The sequence below is a fragment of the Danio rerio genome, chromosome 16 (genome assembly GCF_049306965.1).
Source record: "Danio rerio strain Tuebingen ecotype United States chromosome 16, GRCz12tu, whole genome shotgun sequence".
Taxonomy (NCBI): domain Eukaryota; kingdom Metazoa; phylum Chordata; class Actinopteri; order Cypriniformes; family Danionidae; genus Danio; species Danio rerio.
Window position 1 is genome coordinate 24,774,283 of NC_133191.1, and position 15,733 is coordinate 24,790,015.

The window sequence follows — 15,733 nt, forward strand, 5'->3', positions numbered from 1 at the left end:
AAATTAATCACGTGTCAAATTAATCACGTGCGTTTATCACGTGCATTATTGGGAGTAACCAATAGCGTTAGAGATAACAAGTAAACCAAGTACCTCCCCAAGACTGACAAAAATCCAAAAAGTTTTGTGCGAGCAGAGAGAAGAGCCAGCGAACGAGTGGAGAAAACTGATCGCGAGCGATTGCGCTGTAGGCATGACCTCGTTCGTGAGAGCGTACATCGTGCGCACAGATGATGATATTCGCTAGTGCTGGGTGTATGAGCAAAATATCATATTCTGTTATTTTTAGGAGGAATGACGGTATACAATATATTTATATATTGTGAGCAAAATATAATTCTAACATAGGGGTTCCATCCATGTTGCGTCAGTGATGGGTTGTTCTTGAACGATTCATTCATTTTGAACAAATCTTTTGTATGACTCGTGGAGTGAATCATTCATTTGCGCATGCGCACATTTGTGGAGCTTGCGTGCTACCTTGGAGTAATTTGTTTCGCGCAGAAGGCGCACATGTGGCTCATATCGATATGAACGATATTGGATAATACCACATCACGTTGGGGAATCATATCGATATATCCCCAGAACCCGATATACTGCTCACCCTAATATGTGCGCACAAGGGTTTACGAAGAGCTCACGAGCACCCATTTCCTCACAGTGGATCAGTTAAGCATGCGCGTTAAGATCCCCTATGCGCGCTTGAGTTGTAGTTATCTCTCGTGTAGGCCTGTAATCTTCTTGCTGTTCATTTCTCCTCATGCGCAAGCATCTCCGATTATTTTTGGCATTCATTTGTTTTCCATAGCCGGGTTCTTTTTTGTGAAGAAGATATGGTTTTCTTCAACCATGTATTGACTATTGAGGGCTGAATAGCATTAAAGGTTCAGGACACCCTGGAGAACTTTTTTTTTATATTAACAGATTTGTGTGTGTTGAGCATCAGTTAAGACAATGTTAGCACCTGTCAGCTTTAATTGTGGGGAAAACTGGATAATTTTGAGCTTTTGTCATCTAATTTCAGCCTCCAGGTTTAAAATGATTTTTGGGGCGGGATCAAAATCGGCGACGTAGCGCAGAACTACAAGTGCAATGATGACGCGTCGTTTTCTCATTATTATTCATATCGGAGTTTTCTTATCCTATGAGAAGAGCCGGCTGCTTAAATATTCATGTAGCCATTCATGAAGGCTCATATGTGTTTGTTTCCATGATCCACAGGGTTTGTTGCATGTTTTTTCCCCGCGATCCTGTCAGGGCCGATCATACAGCAAAGCTGCGTGTGTGCTGCAAGCATTTTTTGTCGGGAGAGCAGTGCGAGAATTGAAGAATGGCGGACGTTGACTTTTATCAGGAGTTCGTTCACATTCAGACACATCGCCATGCTGCTGTGTTTGCCTAAATCCTCTATGTTACCAGCAGGGCTAATGGTTAAAATTGGCATGTCCGGAGACCTGCCGCACTGAGTCTGTATTCAAGATCTATAATTTAGACACGGGGATCGAGGGAGAATCCTCATTTAGTTATAGTGTTTACATAAACACACTTATCTTTATAATGATATAAATTGTGGTTATGTGTATATGAAATTACGAATAACAAATGTTGCAGGGCATGAAATTACTGTTTATTTCTTTGCATTTTAACTTTGTGAACTATAAACTCATGCGTCTCCTCACGGTTTGTGTCTCAGTTTGTGAGCTAACTGTCAACAACAGTTATTCGCTCCCCTTCTCCCCTGCTGGCCACGCCCACTCCTGCCCAATGCTCGCAGAGCTCCACGCCCATTAATCATGCATAACCGAAAGTGGGGGGTGTCATGGCCCTTTAAGCCTGGTTTATACTTCTGCGTCGAGTGATCAGCGTGATCAGCGTGATGCACAGCGCATGCAATGCTGTGTTTTTTCTGAATGCTTCCTTAATGTACAAGTGGTTCAAACTATTTCATTTTGAGGCAGGAACCGGCGGACGTGCAACAACTTCAGTTATGAGGTAATGACAAAACAAAACTTTCCATCCGGAGCTCCTTCACGGGACTCCACACTTGTAAACAATCGTCACCCACAGTCGTCAGCGCTACCAAGCCAACCAATCACAGAGCTTGCGTTATGCGTCGTTGTGACGTGTAGCTACAGTTTTTGAGAGGTGCGTGCAGCGACGGCGATGGCCACGGTGAGGGCTATGCATCCACGTGTGCACTTGATGCAGAAGTATAAATCAGCCTTTACGGTAAGGAATATATACCTCTTGACGTTGATGCCTTTGACCTTTGAGAGTCTGCAAGGGGCTACCTTCTTCACAAAATTAGATCCCCGCAAAGCTTATCATTTGTATAAGACAGGGGGATAAATGGAAAACTGCTTTTAAAACCCTCAGGGGACATTTTGAATATTGTGTTTTCCCCTTTGGGCTTTCCAATGCCCCAGCAGTGTTTCAAGCACTCGTCAATGACGTGTTGAGAGATATGATAGATTAGTTCATTTATGTCTACCTGGATGACATTCTGATATTATAACAAATTGTGGTTATGTGAATTTAAATGAATCTTATTTAATCATGGGTCTCCTCATGATTTGTGTCTTATTTTGTGAGCCAACTGACAACAGTTGTTTTCTCCCCTCTTTTTCCCTTGCTCTGCCGGCCATGCCCACTCTTCCATCTGCTCGTAGCGTGCCACACCCACCATGAAGCATTTGTTTTTATTTTGAGGTAGACTTGAACTGAAAGAGGGGGGTTTCATAGCCCTTTAATTGTTGAATTGTGTATTTAAGAAGTCACAGGTGCATCAGCAAAGCTTATTGGAATGTATTGCATAAAGTGAGAGGTTAAATGAGGCTAGCCATCTTCTCTGCCTCTTTTTTCTCTTTCATCCTACCGGAGCTCTGTAATTTTCCAGCTCTGTCTTTAACTCTGTCACTACTACACTTAAAATACTAGTTCTCCTCTCACCCAGTTGGTTTGACATACTTTCTCGCCCTGTTTTTTTCTTCTACATTTACTGCTTCATCAGTATCTTAATAAGAACATATATGAAACCATTAAAAAAAACTTGTTTGAGGTTTGGCAAAATCATTTGGCATTAATTTACATAACAACTGTTTTGAGGCATGAAAAGTGGGGAAATCCTTTTGCATTGCATTATGAATTATGTGTTCAATCAGTAATATGAAAACACTTCACAACCAAAACAACTAAATGAATGCATGTTTGTGCATGTAGTGCTTCAAAATGACAATTCCCATACTTGCCTGGCATGCAAACCACACTGCTTTAAATGTTTTTGTGGATCGATGTGAACAGAGACCAATTTTACAACATTGTTATCTGTTCACAGAACCATTTCAAAAATACAAAAGATGTCAGGTATGCATGACACAGGTCTTTTGGTATTATTGTCTTTTAATATGGACAAGCAGGGTAGGTTAAAACTGCTGTAGCAAAGTAAAAAAATCATAAAACATTTGCATATAAGATATGTTAATATCTGGTCTTAAGGAATAGTCTGCCTAACTAGATATTAATCGACAAGTTAAGAGATCTGTTTTGCAGCATAAGGGAATGTACAACGTACTAAAATTGTAGTTGGTGATGTAAATGCAAAGAAACTGTACCTGACTGTGCACATACTGTATATACTGTTCCACAATCTTTTGAATTAGTTATTTTATTCACTCATCCCTATAAACCATGGGGTCTCCAGCCATGCACTTGAAGAGATTGCAACCTGCAGACATCCTGCTTAAAAAAATGCCCATGCTTTTTGTAGCCTTTGAAACTCATGTTTAAAATGTTTCCATTGTTAGTTGTCATGTAAACGAACTGCCAAAACTCATATTATTCCGTTTTTAGTTCAAATCAGTGTCATGTAAACTTTAAATTGGTAATTATCTAAATTAGTTCTCAAAAACACCCAGCTCACATTGACGGTTGGTGTAGGCGTTCACAATGGATTTGGCCAAAGGCTAAGGTCTAAATTTTTGTCTGTTTGTGTGCGGTTAGAGCTGGTTTAACCAGCTGAGTAAGAGACTTTACAAGGACAATTCTCATGAAAAATACACTTATTCCACAGTACTATTAGTAAACAATAAGAAAGTATATTTTCAGTCTAATACTACTCTAAAATGTACTACAAGTACAGTACATCTTAGAAATATACTTAAAAGGGCATTTAAGTTCTTGACTTGTCACTAATTATGCTTTGGCTGATATTATGCAGCAGATGCAACCCAGCACTGGAAAAGCACACTCTCATTCACACGCACGCACGCACGCACGCACGCACGCACACACACACACACACACACACACACACACACACATATTATTGACTATTATGATATATATTATTATATACAGTATGTGGAATCCAATTGTAATTTGCATATGCCATATATCATGCCATATATCAGCTTTCTATATAGAGATGAAAAAAATTACAGTAAACCTACATTATGATGGAATGAATAAAACTAGTAAAAATGCAACTTAAAATAATACTTTTTATTTTAATAAGGAAAGAGATGCCAACCACCAGTTCTTTTTGTGCAAAAGAAATAATGACGTAACCAAGAGTTTGTATGGTTGAAATAAATGTAGGTGTGTTTGTTTGTTTGTTAAAAGTTGAGAATGTTTGGGGTGGAGGAATTTGTGGGTGCGGCTGTTTTACTTAATAAAACCCTCAACCTCTCTCAATCTGTTCACTCAACCTGTTCTCTTACTCTTTACTTACTTGGTCTTTTTTTTACAGCCAGAAACATGAGTGGCAAAATGTCAGGTAAGATATATATATATATATATTTATTAATCATTGGTCTGTTTTCCTGTTTGTTTAAAATGAGTTAACACATCATGCTGCTGCAGCACTACTAGTGCATTTTAGGAGTTTAAATTTCTTACACACTTGCAGCTTTCACTTTTCAAATCTGATTTTATGGCCAATTTGTCATTTGTGAAAATGACTTTGCCAATTTGAATGTCACTTCAATAAAATCTTGGAGTACTGGAGTATCTTGGAGTGTTTGATTTTAACAGTAGGCATTTAAAGAAACACTTCACGCAAAAGTGACAATGCACTCACTATTTATTTACTCCCCTGAAGTGGTTTCAAACTTCTATTACTTTCATTATTCTGGAACACAAAAGACAACATTATGAAGAGAGCTGAAATCCAGTAAGCATTGATCATTCCATAATACAAAAAAACAAATACTGTGGAATCATTGTTTACCAGTTGTTTATTTTTTTGTTTTTTACAATATATTTTTCTGTGCTCAATAGAAGAAAATCAAACAGGTTTAGAACATGAAATGTGAGTAAAAGATGACAGAATTTTCAATTTTAAGTGAACAATCCCTTTAACTAGTATAAAATAGGCTAAAAAATACACTAGTCCTCAACACCAGAAAGGTCCAAAAGGTTATTTTTAATGGACTGAGATGGATATACAGAAAAATGTAACCGCTTGCACTGAATGTGCTGGTTTAAGCCTTGTTATAGTCTGCAGCCCTGCCATCTCTTATAATATACTCACAAAGCCCAGTTGCCTGGTTTGGTTTATGTATCAGAGTAGAATGTAGAAAGACAGAAATATAGTAAATTTGTGGCACTTTAGGTGACATTTATGTTTCTAAAGCAGAAATAAAGTGCCATGCTGTGCCAAATCTCAATCAGAATGTAGTTAAATAGAAAGTAAACACTGCTTATATGTTTCATACTCAGTCAAAGAATAAAGTAACCAAAAATATATTTAATGTAGATGTTTATGCATTTACTTAAATACTGTAAATGACTGATGATAAAACTGAGTAGGTCTCTCTCTTTCTGTCCTAATTGTTTGTTGTGTTGGCCATCCCTCCTTTTCTGAAAACTTCCACTCTTCCGTCAGTTAAGGTCCACATCTTCTCTCCTTTATTTCGCCTCTTGCTGTAACTTTGTCCATGTTTTATGCAGTTTCTCGGTGTGATATTCCATATATGTGCACCTTTGACATTTCCACTATTTTTAATTTAGTATATTGTAAACAATAAGAATCGACGGTATCACTTTAGTTTTTGTAACAATTCATACCACTGGCTTATTACCTGCCTATTATTAAAATATTAACAGTTTATTAGCACTTACTTAAGTATGATATTATTTTACATCATGCCCAATACCTAAAACTGCTACCATACAAACTATTAATAATCAGCAAATTAGCACAGTGCTCAGCCTATATAAGGACACCGCTAACAGATCTATCTTTTAAAATTATATTTTTAATAGGAAGCTATACAATATTATATTTGTGCATATACATTAGATTAGTCAGTACTGAAGCCAAATCTGGAGCTCATCTAACAAAATAACTTATGATAACAGTCCAAAAACTAATACACCCAAATTTATGTTATAGAAAAATTGTAAATACAAATTTTAAAAAGAGGAAAAATCAAGAGAAAATTTGTAGGTTGTTGCAATATTTTGCTTAAAATTAATTGTATTTTCTTTCAATTTCTAGATATGTTTGGTGACTAAAATATTATTTTGATAAATATATCTGTTTAATAAATATGTTTCGTTTAAATGCACCAAAATACGTTGCCTATATTCACTGAGAAATGGATAAAAATAATAATTTTCAAATTGGGTTGTACTCAGTTATGCTGAGCACTGTAGTTTAATGAGCTAAAAGTCCTCAGGCACCTGTTATGCCCCAACACAAGATGTAAATTAAGTGTTCGCTGTCCCTACAATACACATGTGAAGTCTCAGCTAAAAACACATAAATAAAACAAGATAAGATAAAAACAAATACAGAGCAAGGAAATTTTCACAGTATGTCTGATAATATTTTTTCTTCTGGAGAAAGTCTTATTTGATTTATTTCAGCTAGAATAAAAGCAGTTATTAATTTAAAAAAATATATTTTTGGGACAAAATTATTAGCCACCTTAAGCTAATTTTTTTTTTCTGATAATCTACAGAACAAACCATCGTTATACAATAACTTGCCTAATTACCCTAACCTGCCTAGTTCACCTTATTAACTTAGTTAACCCTTTAAATGTCAGTTTAAGCTGTATAGAAGTGTCTTGAAAAATATATATGTATATTTTACAATTACATTGCTTTAATTGGAGATTACTCCCTGTTTATGTGTAGTTCACTGGTGATCTGGGACTTATAGCCAGGACAGACTACTGTGCGTATTTTAGAAATAGGACAATAGATATATTTTTTAATAGATATATATGTTTTTTAAAGAAAAGTTTAGTTGAATTAAAAAGTGCACCTACAAAGCTATATTTTTTTTGTTTTGACACATTAAAAATAGTGGCTAAGAAATACTTATTTGGTGTGGTCAGAGATAAGTTTGGTAAATTCTTAATTTAGAGCCTTGAAAAGTTGTGAAATATAAACTGATTGCATTGCGACAACCTATTTGCTCATGCACACTGAGCAAGCTAATACATACAATATTCTCAAGAAGTTAAATGAAAGAGGCGGCATGTGGACACATAACACATAACACATAACACAACAAATCAAAGTCATTTTAGCATGTCAAAGTAAAATTTATGCATATAAAATATATTTTCCCAACAAGAAAAGTGTGGCTAGTGAAAATGGTGAGTGGCTAGTAATGTTGGAAATCTACTAGCAACAGTGGCTGGTGATCAAAAAAGTTAATGTCAAGCCCTACATAATACATACATATTACATACATAAATAATGGGTAACAACAATAGCCAAATTAGTGTTCAAATTAATTTTAAAATAGGCCACTTTTGGTGCTTCACCCCTTTTTATTGATCATTTTTATTTTTTAAGAGTAAAGAGTAAAGTCCAAGATTTAGAATAGAAGTAAACTGTTTTTCTCTATAGATTGTATGTTTTCTTACACAGCTGGATATTAGCATTGGTCACAACTGATTAGCCGAAGTCACACTGAAGCCACAGCCAACAGAGGGTTCTGCTTGGTCTTACAACCTTTTTCGATGGGATATTTTAACTATTTATGATGACATAGCAGGACATAGGTCAAATATATATATATATATATTATTAAAGGCTGGCTATTCACACACTGTTGCCACACAACTGTCATTAAGATTTTTGCATATAGGTCCTCTTTAAAATGTGACCAAATTGTTTGATTATTATTCATTATAACATACTCAATTAGTTTCACACTCATTTTGCAGATACCCAGAAAGCAATGGCTATGCTCATTGCAACCTTCCACAAATACTCAGGAAAGGAGGGTGACAAGTTGACCCTTTCTAAGGGTGAGCTTAAGGAGCTGCTCACTGCAGAGATGAGCGATGTCTTTGGGGTGAGAGACTGCACAATTTTTTGTCATAGACTGACCAGCTGAAAAAAAATTTTTATGCCATTGACATTTTATTTAAAATTCTTAATTTAATGTTCTTTTATTAACTAAATCTGATAATAAATAAACTGTGAACTAAAACTAATATTTTAGCACATCATTGTACTAACTACACTTTTTTTGTGTTGTGTTTGATAAAGAAAACTACAGACAAGGCATCTTTGGACAACATATTCAAGGATCTGGATGCAAATGCTGATGGCTCGGTGGACTTTCAGGAGTACATCACATTGATCGCCTGTATCACAATGCTTTGCAATGAGTTTTTCCAAAAAGGAAAATAAGTGTGTTCTTATGGTTGTGTCTGTAATATTATTGTACTGAAAAAAGAATAAAGGTACACATAATAAATTGTGAATTAAAATTTAATGTGCACTGATTAATATATATATATATATATATATATATATATATATATATATATATATATATATATATATATATATATATATATATATATATATATATATATATATATATATATATATATATCACACCAAGCCTTAAGCAGCCTCACAGCTGTTAGCAAGAGAAATAAATATTCGTTATATGAGCCGTTATGAGAAGTCAGACATATGAAACATTCAGCTTTCCTAAAGCTCAGCCCATGTGCAGCAGAATACAATACAGATCACATACTGTAACACACTATAACATTGACACAATATCAAGATAGAAAAAAATGACATTAGAAATTTAAATTAGAAACCCCCACTCAATGCTCTATCTCTCTCACACACACACACACACACACCTGTATTTGATGTATTTTAACCAGCATTTCAAATGCAGCTTAAGTGTTAAGCTAAGACTCATGCCTAATGCCTTTTTAATATATTTTTTCCACATCTTTCAAGTGCCTTGGACTGATTTTTGCTATTTATTCTGCCTAATGTTAATAAGTGCATTATTCCAACTGTTAATTCTTTACACAATCAACTCTTGAAGAAGCTTGTCTTATGTTATTGTCATGATAAAAATGCTATAGAAACACTTTTGTGTTTATGTAAGAAATATTCTTAAATTTTTGTCTGAATATCGGACAAAAAATGTATTTTTAATCAACATGATAAAACAATAGTATCTGGACGCAGACTTGCATATGCACACGGAGACACAGTCCCAGACATGCTCGCAATCTTAGGTGTTCTGACAATCCAAGTAAATGTCTCCATCTTGTGGTTGCCTTTATTGTTAAACTGATACTTTAGTCATAAAGACTAAACTTTATCTCATTGAAATATGTAACAGTGAATGAATTTAATCAATTTAGAACATTCATATGTTTTATCCATTTGATATACATGTCACTCAATGTATTTGTGCACTTGTTTAAACTAAACAGAATCCCAACTCAGTTTTAAAAAACATTCTTAGTTTGCACAGTTGCCTAAAAACTAGTTAAACTTTGTAAGGAGGGTAACATTTTCCATGTTTCTCTCAGTCATTATAGAAGATTTTGCAATACATTTTTAAAACAGCTTTAAACACTTAATATATTTCATAAGCCTTACAAACACCTATAAACAAACAACTAATGACAGGTCAGCTGTTCATTGGGTGAAAATGAAAACAAGAATTCAAATTCTATAAGGCAGAGGAGAAGCCACCAGTCAGTGAAGATCACCTCCCAAAGACACAATAATTAGGTGTACATTTTGGTCCTCATTTACATTATACACCATTAAATCTACTGGTTCTCAACTGATTTGACCATTGGACCATTTGGATTTTTATATGGGTATTAAGATATGATCAAATTCCTATATCAATTTAAATAATTTTATTAATACTGATAAATAAACTATAAAAAGGTTAGTATATTAAATAGCAGCCCCCCAAACTAGTTTTTGCTAATAGAGTAAAATCAGTACATTATTTATGAGACAAAAAAAATCTAATAAAATATTACACAGTGACGGCAACATAGTACTAATTACTCAACATGTCGAAGAAATTGCTTCTGATTAAAAGAATCTAAAAACATATACAAATATGTTTATACAAATATAAACATATACAAATTAACATATACAACAAATACCTGCATGCAAACCATTCCCACATAGATTAATATTAGTTCCTTTTAGTAATTTCTAGACTTACTGAGAGTATAACTGCAATGTTGCATTCAAGCATATAATGTTTCCCAAACAATCTTAATATGGCCATTTGGTTCTCATTTGGGACATTCTGCCAGAAACTTACATTTTCACTTATTAAAATGTGACAGGGCCTGACCTTTAAGCTTGTCTTCCTCGAGAAATCATAAAAAACAAACATGAAATCATACAATTCAATGATAGAATGCATACTTGATCACTGTCAGCTTCTCCACAATCAAATGATGTCATTTCCGAGTCATAGTCTTAAAGGTGTATTGCACGCATTTTATGTTAAATTTAATACAAATATGACAGGACTGACAGAAACATGGGGACAATTGTAAAAGTATTTGTAGTATATATATATATATATATATATATATATATATATATATATATATATATATATATATTAGGGATGTAACGGTATTGTAAATACCGTCATACCGCAATATTAATTTTTTTCGATATTACCGAAGTCGCATGACTCGGTAAAACTATAGGTCTTCTGAGAAAATTTGCTCAGGCGAATGAAGCGAACGGGAGGTAGCTGAAACTTCATTTCCCATCAGCCCCGGCGTGGCCATAATCCTTTGCGGTCTGTTGTCGCTACAGATCCAGTAATGCGGAAATGGAGTGTGCTGCTAGTAGCGGAGATGAAAAAAAGATGGAAATGATCGAACCTAAAGCGGGTGTTGTCGCCGCGCGCGTGCTGAATAGCGGTGCTGTCGCGCGCGTTCTGATCAGCTGTGTTGTGGCGCGCGTATTGTAAAGCGCCGAGGGGGGGTTGAGCGCGCATACTCAAGAGAGGTGTTATCGCGCGCCTACTGAAGGGCTGGACTGGACGGAGGTTGTGTCGCGTCGCGGGGGCACTTTTGATCGTTTTGGAAGGGCATTTTCTATCCAAGACTAAAAAGGGCATGTGCACTGCACAGGTTGAGCCCTGTGTGTGCACGTGCCTGCAAGTTGGGGAATACGACTAATAACAGTCATGGGGACTGCAGAAACACAGCACACTGTTCAGATTGATGCAGACATTGACTTGTACCGCAAAGAGATCTCTATCTCACTCATGGTTTGTCCTCTCAAGTGGGGGAAAGACAATGCACAACGTTAACCACTGCTGTCAACATGGGCCAAGTCATATCTCTCTTGTCCCAGAATCCTCAGTCCCAAATGAGAGGGTTTTTTTCTGTTGCAGGGGACATTGTAAATACCCAGAGATACCAGCTTTTACCAGATTATAGTTATATGATAATTTTCCTTTAAACCCATCTCTATCTAAGTGAGTGATTAAATGTTAAATGTGATGAGTTTTCAACAATACTAAATTGAAACTTTATTTTTTTACATGGTTTAATAATTTTTTGTTATTAAAATTGAATTTCCTGTTTCAAAGCTAACAGATAGATGGCTAATTTGTATGTCATTGACACTTTTGGCACTTTTTTGGAGTATTTTCAAAAGTTTTTTTTTTTTTCCTGCAAATGATTCAATAAATACCGTACCGTGACATTCATACCGAGGTATTACCGTACCGTGAAATTCTGATACCGTTACATCCCTAATATATATATATATATATATATATATATATATATATATATATATATATATATATATATATATATATATATTTGTAGATTTTATAGTTCATTTTATGTTTCTAATAAATTGATGTGAATGATACAAAAACTGTTATTAAAACAAAACCATTTAAGCTGTAGGCTCAATTGGGCTGAGGACAAAAACAATAACAGGGTTTGTACATTTGTAATGTGTTTTTAATGAAGAAGAAAAAAAAAATCTGAGAACCAAATAAATGACATTTTCCTTTACAGAGCAACTCACAGAAATCAACCATCAGTACATTTTAGAAATTGTTAGAATGAAATACTTTTTATTTACTGTATTTATCTTTTTATTTCAGAGACAGATGTTGTACGTTTCAGATAGAATCCATCATTTGATTATTTTTATTTTTTAAAATAACCAAAATAAGAACAATCTGGGAATGTTTTCAAACAACATCCTCACATTGCCGTTTTTTGTAACTTTAATCTGAAAGAGTAGCAGTTCTCGAAAAGACAACAGTCTTTTTTTAAAATAAACTCTGATTCACAAAAACATATTGATCCATTAAAAAATTATTATTATTTTGTTGATTACATAGGCATTATTCAAAATCTTAAGAGTAGTTTCCATCACTTTTGGTAGAGTTAGCATGCCGATTTGTGTTCAGGTTGCCAATTCATTTTTCCCCTCTTCTTATTTGTTTATTACTTTTGGTTTGGTTTACATTTGTTGGATCTAAATAAGAAAATTCTGTGAAAGCTTTCTGTAGATTTTTTGTTAACTGGTTTGAGAAAGTTGCAGAGGTTTTCTTTTTGTTGTAACAATATAAAGGCAGACTAATATATATATATATATATATATATATATATATATATATATATATATATATATATATATATAAATATATATATATATATATATATATATATATATATATATATATATATATATATATATATATATATATATATATATATATATATAAAGATTCCACTTGAAGCTACGTTATATATATAAATATAATAATGATAATAAAAAAATCTTCACTATAATCAACTAGGATGGTGATAAAAGCCTAAACTTTTAAACAGAGCGTGTTTAGACAATGTAAGCATCTACCTTTGTATTTATTTACGTCATTTTGAAAAATATTCCACTTACTCCTCTACATCTGCATTAAAGTAAACTACAACAACGATTTACACGTTACAGTGATTTCTACCTAAAGTTATTGTCGTCTTATTTCGTTTTGGATTCGCTTTATGTTCTGTTTTAGATCGCCTTCCGCACTACATGTCCCATGGTGCACTGGTTTGTTGTTACGTGATAGAAGTAACTTTCAAGGCACGCAAATGCAGCAGCGTCTCGTGATGGGGGCGGCTTGGCGTCAGTCTTTCCCGTCTGGAGTCTGACGCACTCCGCCAGCCAATAAGCTCATGTAGCACTTCGGCACCCGTGCCCGTTGTGGAGGCAGGATTTCTTCAAATAAAAATGGCAGATGTTGTCGAAGGAGACGGCACTCGCTCCGCTGCCCCTTCCGCTATTCATTCAGCGGCACGCAACGGATCTGGCATGAGCGCGGGGACTTGCGCCGGGGGCCTCGTCGCGACGACGGTCACCTCCGGGCCGCGGCTGGTCCGCATCGTTAAGTCGGACTCGGGCTACGGATTCAACGTCCGCGGGCAAGTCAGTGAAGGAGGGCAACTGAGGAGCATCAACGGCGAACTTTACGCCCCGTTGCAGCACGTTAGCGCCGTGTTACCTGGCGGCGCAGCAGACCGAGCCGGGATCTCAAAGGGCGATCGTATTCTTGAAGTGTAAGTTTATATGTAACGTAAATAATCTGTGGAGACGCGCTGTCCACATCCACCACCATCCCGTGTTAAACAGACAGGGGCCAAATGTGTTCCCGAACACCTTAAGTGAAAGCCAACATTGTTTCTGAGACACTGCAACGCTTCGGGAAAGAGAAATATCGCTGTAATCCAGTACAACTGCTAACGTGGCTAATAAGTGGGTTGATGTAAATTGGAGTGAGCGGCTGAAAGTTAGCCAGCCATGTCACTGCAGCACTATATTTCATCTCCTTGGTCTTTAAACATGCAGTGTGTACAAAATACAGTGTTTTTATGAGGCATACAAATGTGTTTGACCCTCCATGTAAACGTCCAGGCTCTACACCTTTCAAATGTACCATCCTGTATGCTTTACATTTAGCCAAATATTGTCATAGTCCCCTGCTTCCAGACAGAATTGGCTTTGTTTGTTTTCAATGCAGTCCTCCAACGTTTACATCACGTACAAGACTTATTTCCTTTTAATTGAATGGGAAAAGATGCACTGAAAGTAAATGTTGTCTCTCACGTTTTTTATTATCATGTTTCTCGAAGGAAAGTAAATCATGTGGGTTTGAAACAACATGAGGGCGAGTAAATGATGACACACTTTTGGTTTGAGCCTGAACTCTCCCTTTGCGCACTGTGTCTCTGCCTGTCATATGCATCGTGTGTATGTCTCTGCGTGAATGGCTGCTTCATTTCCACCAGATAAAGGAGGTTTGTGTTTGGACGCGTTTGTCTTCATTGTAGATTCAGGTCACATACAGCACCGTGAACAGACAAGCTCTCTCATTCCTTCTCATCTCGCTGTAGCTGACTGTGTAGCGTTTGGAGCGATACTGGGTCAAAATCCGCAAGAAATAAACCACACTGGACAATTAGACAAGAGGAGGCTTTTATTCACACACTCATTTTCAGTGACTGGCACATGCTTATGACCGTGGTGAACTCAAACATTTGCAGCACGATTATGTAACTGCAGTCTTGTTGTCTGCGGACTACATTAGACCATGTCTATTAGGTGGAGCGTCTGAGTTGTTCTGTTTGGTTGTGATTTATTGTTTGTGGATGCTGTTGCGTCTCCATTCTGCACTGGAATGGTTCCGGATGCATGTTAATATTCACAAGGCACCTCATTGATGCTGGCATTGGTTGCCATGGTGACAAGTGGTTTCCGTGGCGTTAAAGGCGACAGAGCTCAGCATCAGCATCAGTCAGTGTAAACTCAGGACAGAGACGGGGGCAAAGCACTGCTCATTAACTCTTTCTGTCTTCTGTTTATGAATGTTTTAATATCATACCTAAACAAAAAAAGTCTCCATGCACATTTGAAACAAAACATTCTGAAAAGGTTTTGCAAAGCACCCACAGAAACAAGAATTTTTTACATTTAATATCAGCAGAGCCAGTGTGTATTTCTTTCATTTACAGTTTTTCACACTTTCTAGACTTAACTTAAATGGTTAAAATACACATAATTAATCAAAGGCATGGCCAATAAGTATTTTTATAAAAAAATTTTATTATTATGACTAATAATAATATACTTTGTCAACTTCTTTAGTTTAAACTTTGATTAAACTTTTTGTTATTTTAATCCTCTTTAGTAGTTATTTTTTGTTGTTCTTCTAAGTCACTCTGTAAGAAAAGTTTAGGTTTGAGTTCACTTTGCATTGTAGAGCAAAATGTTGAAGCACCGTCACATCATGTTATGTTTACCTCAGACTTTATTTATATGAAACAGAAGCATGTGATGAGTAATGCCTTCATGTTTTAAATGTTTTTAGCGAGGAGGTCAAATTTTGATCTTCTATTGGTCTCACTTATTGATCACATGA

At 35.6% G+C, this 15,733-nt stretch overlaps 2 protein-coding genes across 3 annotated transcripts in view; both read left to right on the top strand.

Moving 5' to 3' along the window:
• The first annotated feature begins 4,694 nt into the window (after positions 1-4,694).
• On the top strand, positions 4,695-8,742 carry icn2 (ictacalcin 2). Its single transcript, NM_001082957.2, has 3 exons — positions 4,695-4,777; positions 8,190-8,320; positions 8,518-8,742. The coding sequence occupies exons 1-3, from the start codon at positions 4,759-4,761 to the stop codon at positions 8,659-8,661; spliced, it is 294 nt and encodes a 97-aa protein (NP_001076426.1). The 5' UTR covers positions 4,695-4,758; the 3' UTR covers positions 8,662-8,742.
• A 4,704-nt stretch (positions 8,743-13,446) lies between these two features.
• Positions 13,447-15,733, top strand: part of snx27b (sorting nexin 27b) — a 29,792-nt gene continuing 27,505 nt past the window's right edge. Inside the window, exon 1 of one of the 2 annotated variants that reach the window (XM_005158092.5) lies at positions 13,447-13,874. In XM_005158092.5, the coding sequence (XP_005158149.1) occupies positions 13,549-13,874 (326 nt within the window). In that variant the 5' untranslated portion in view covers positions 13,447-13,548. 2 annotated transcript variants of the gene reach the window in all.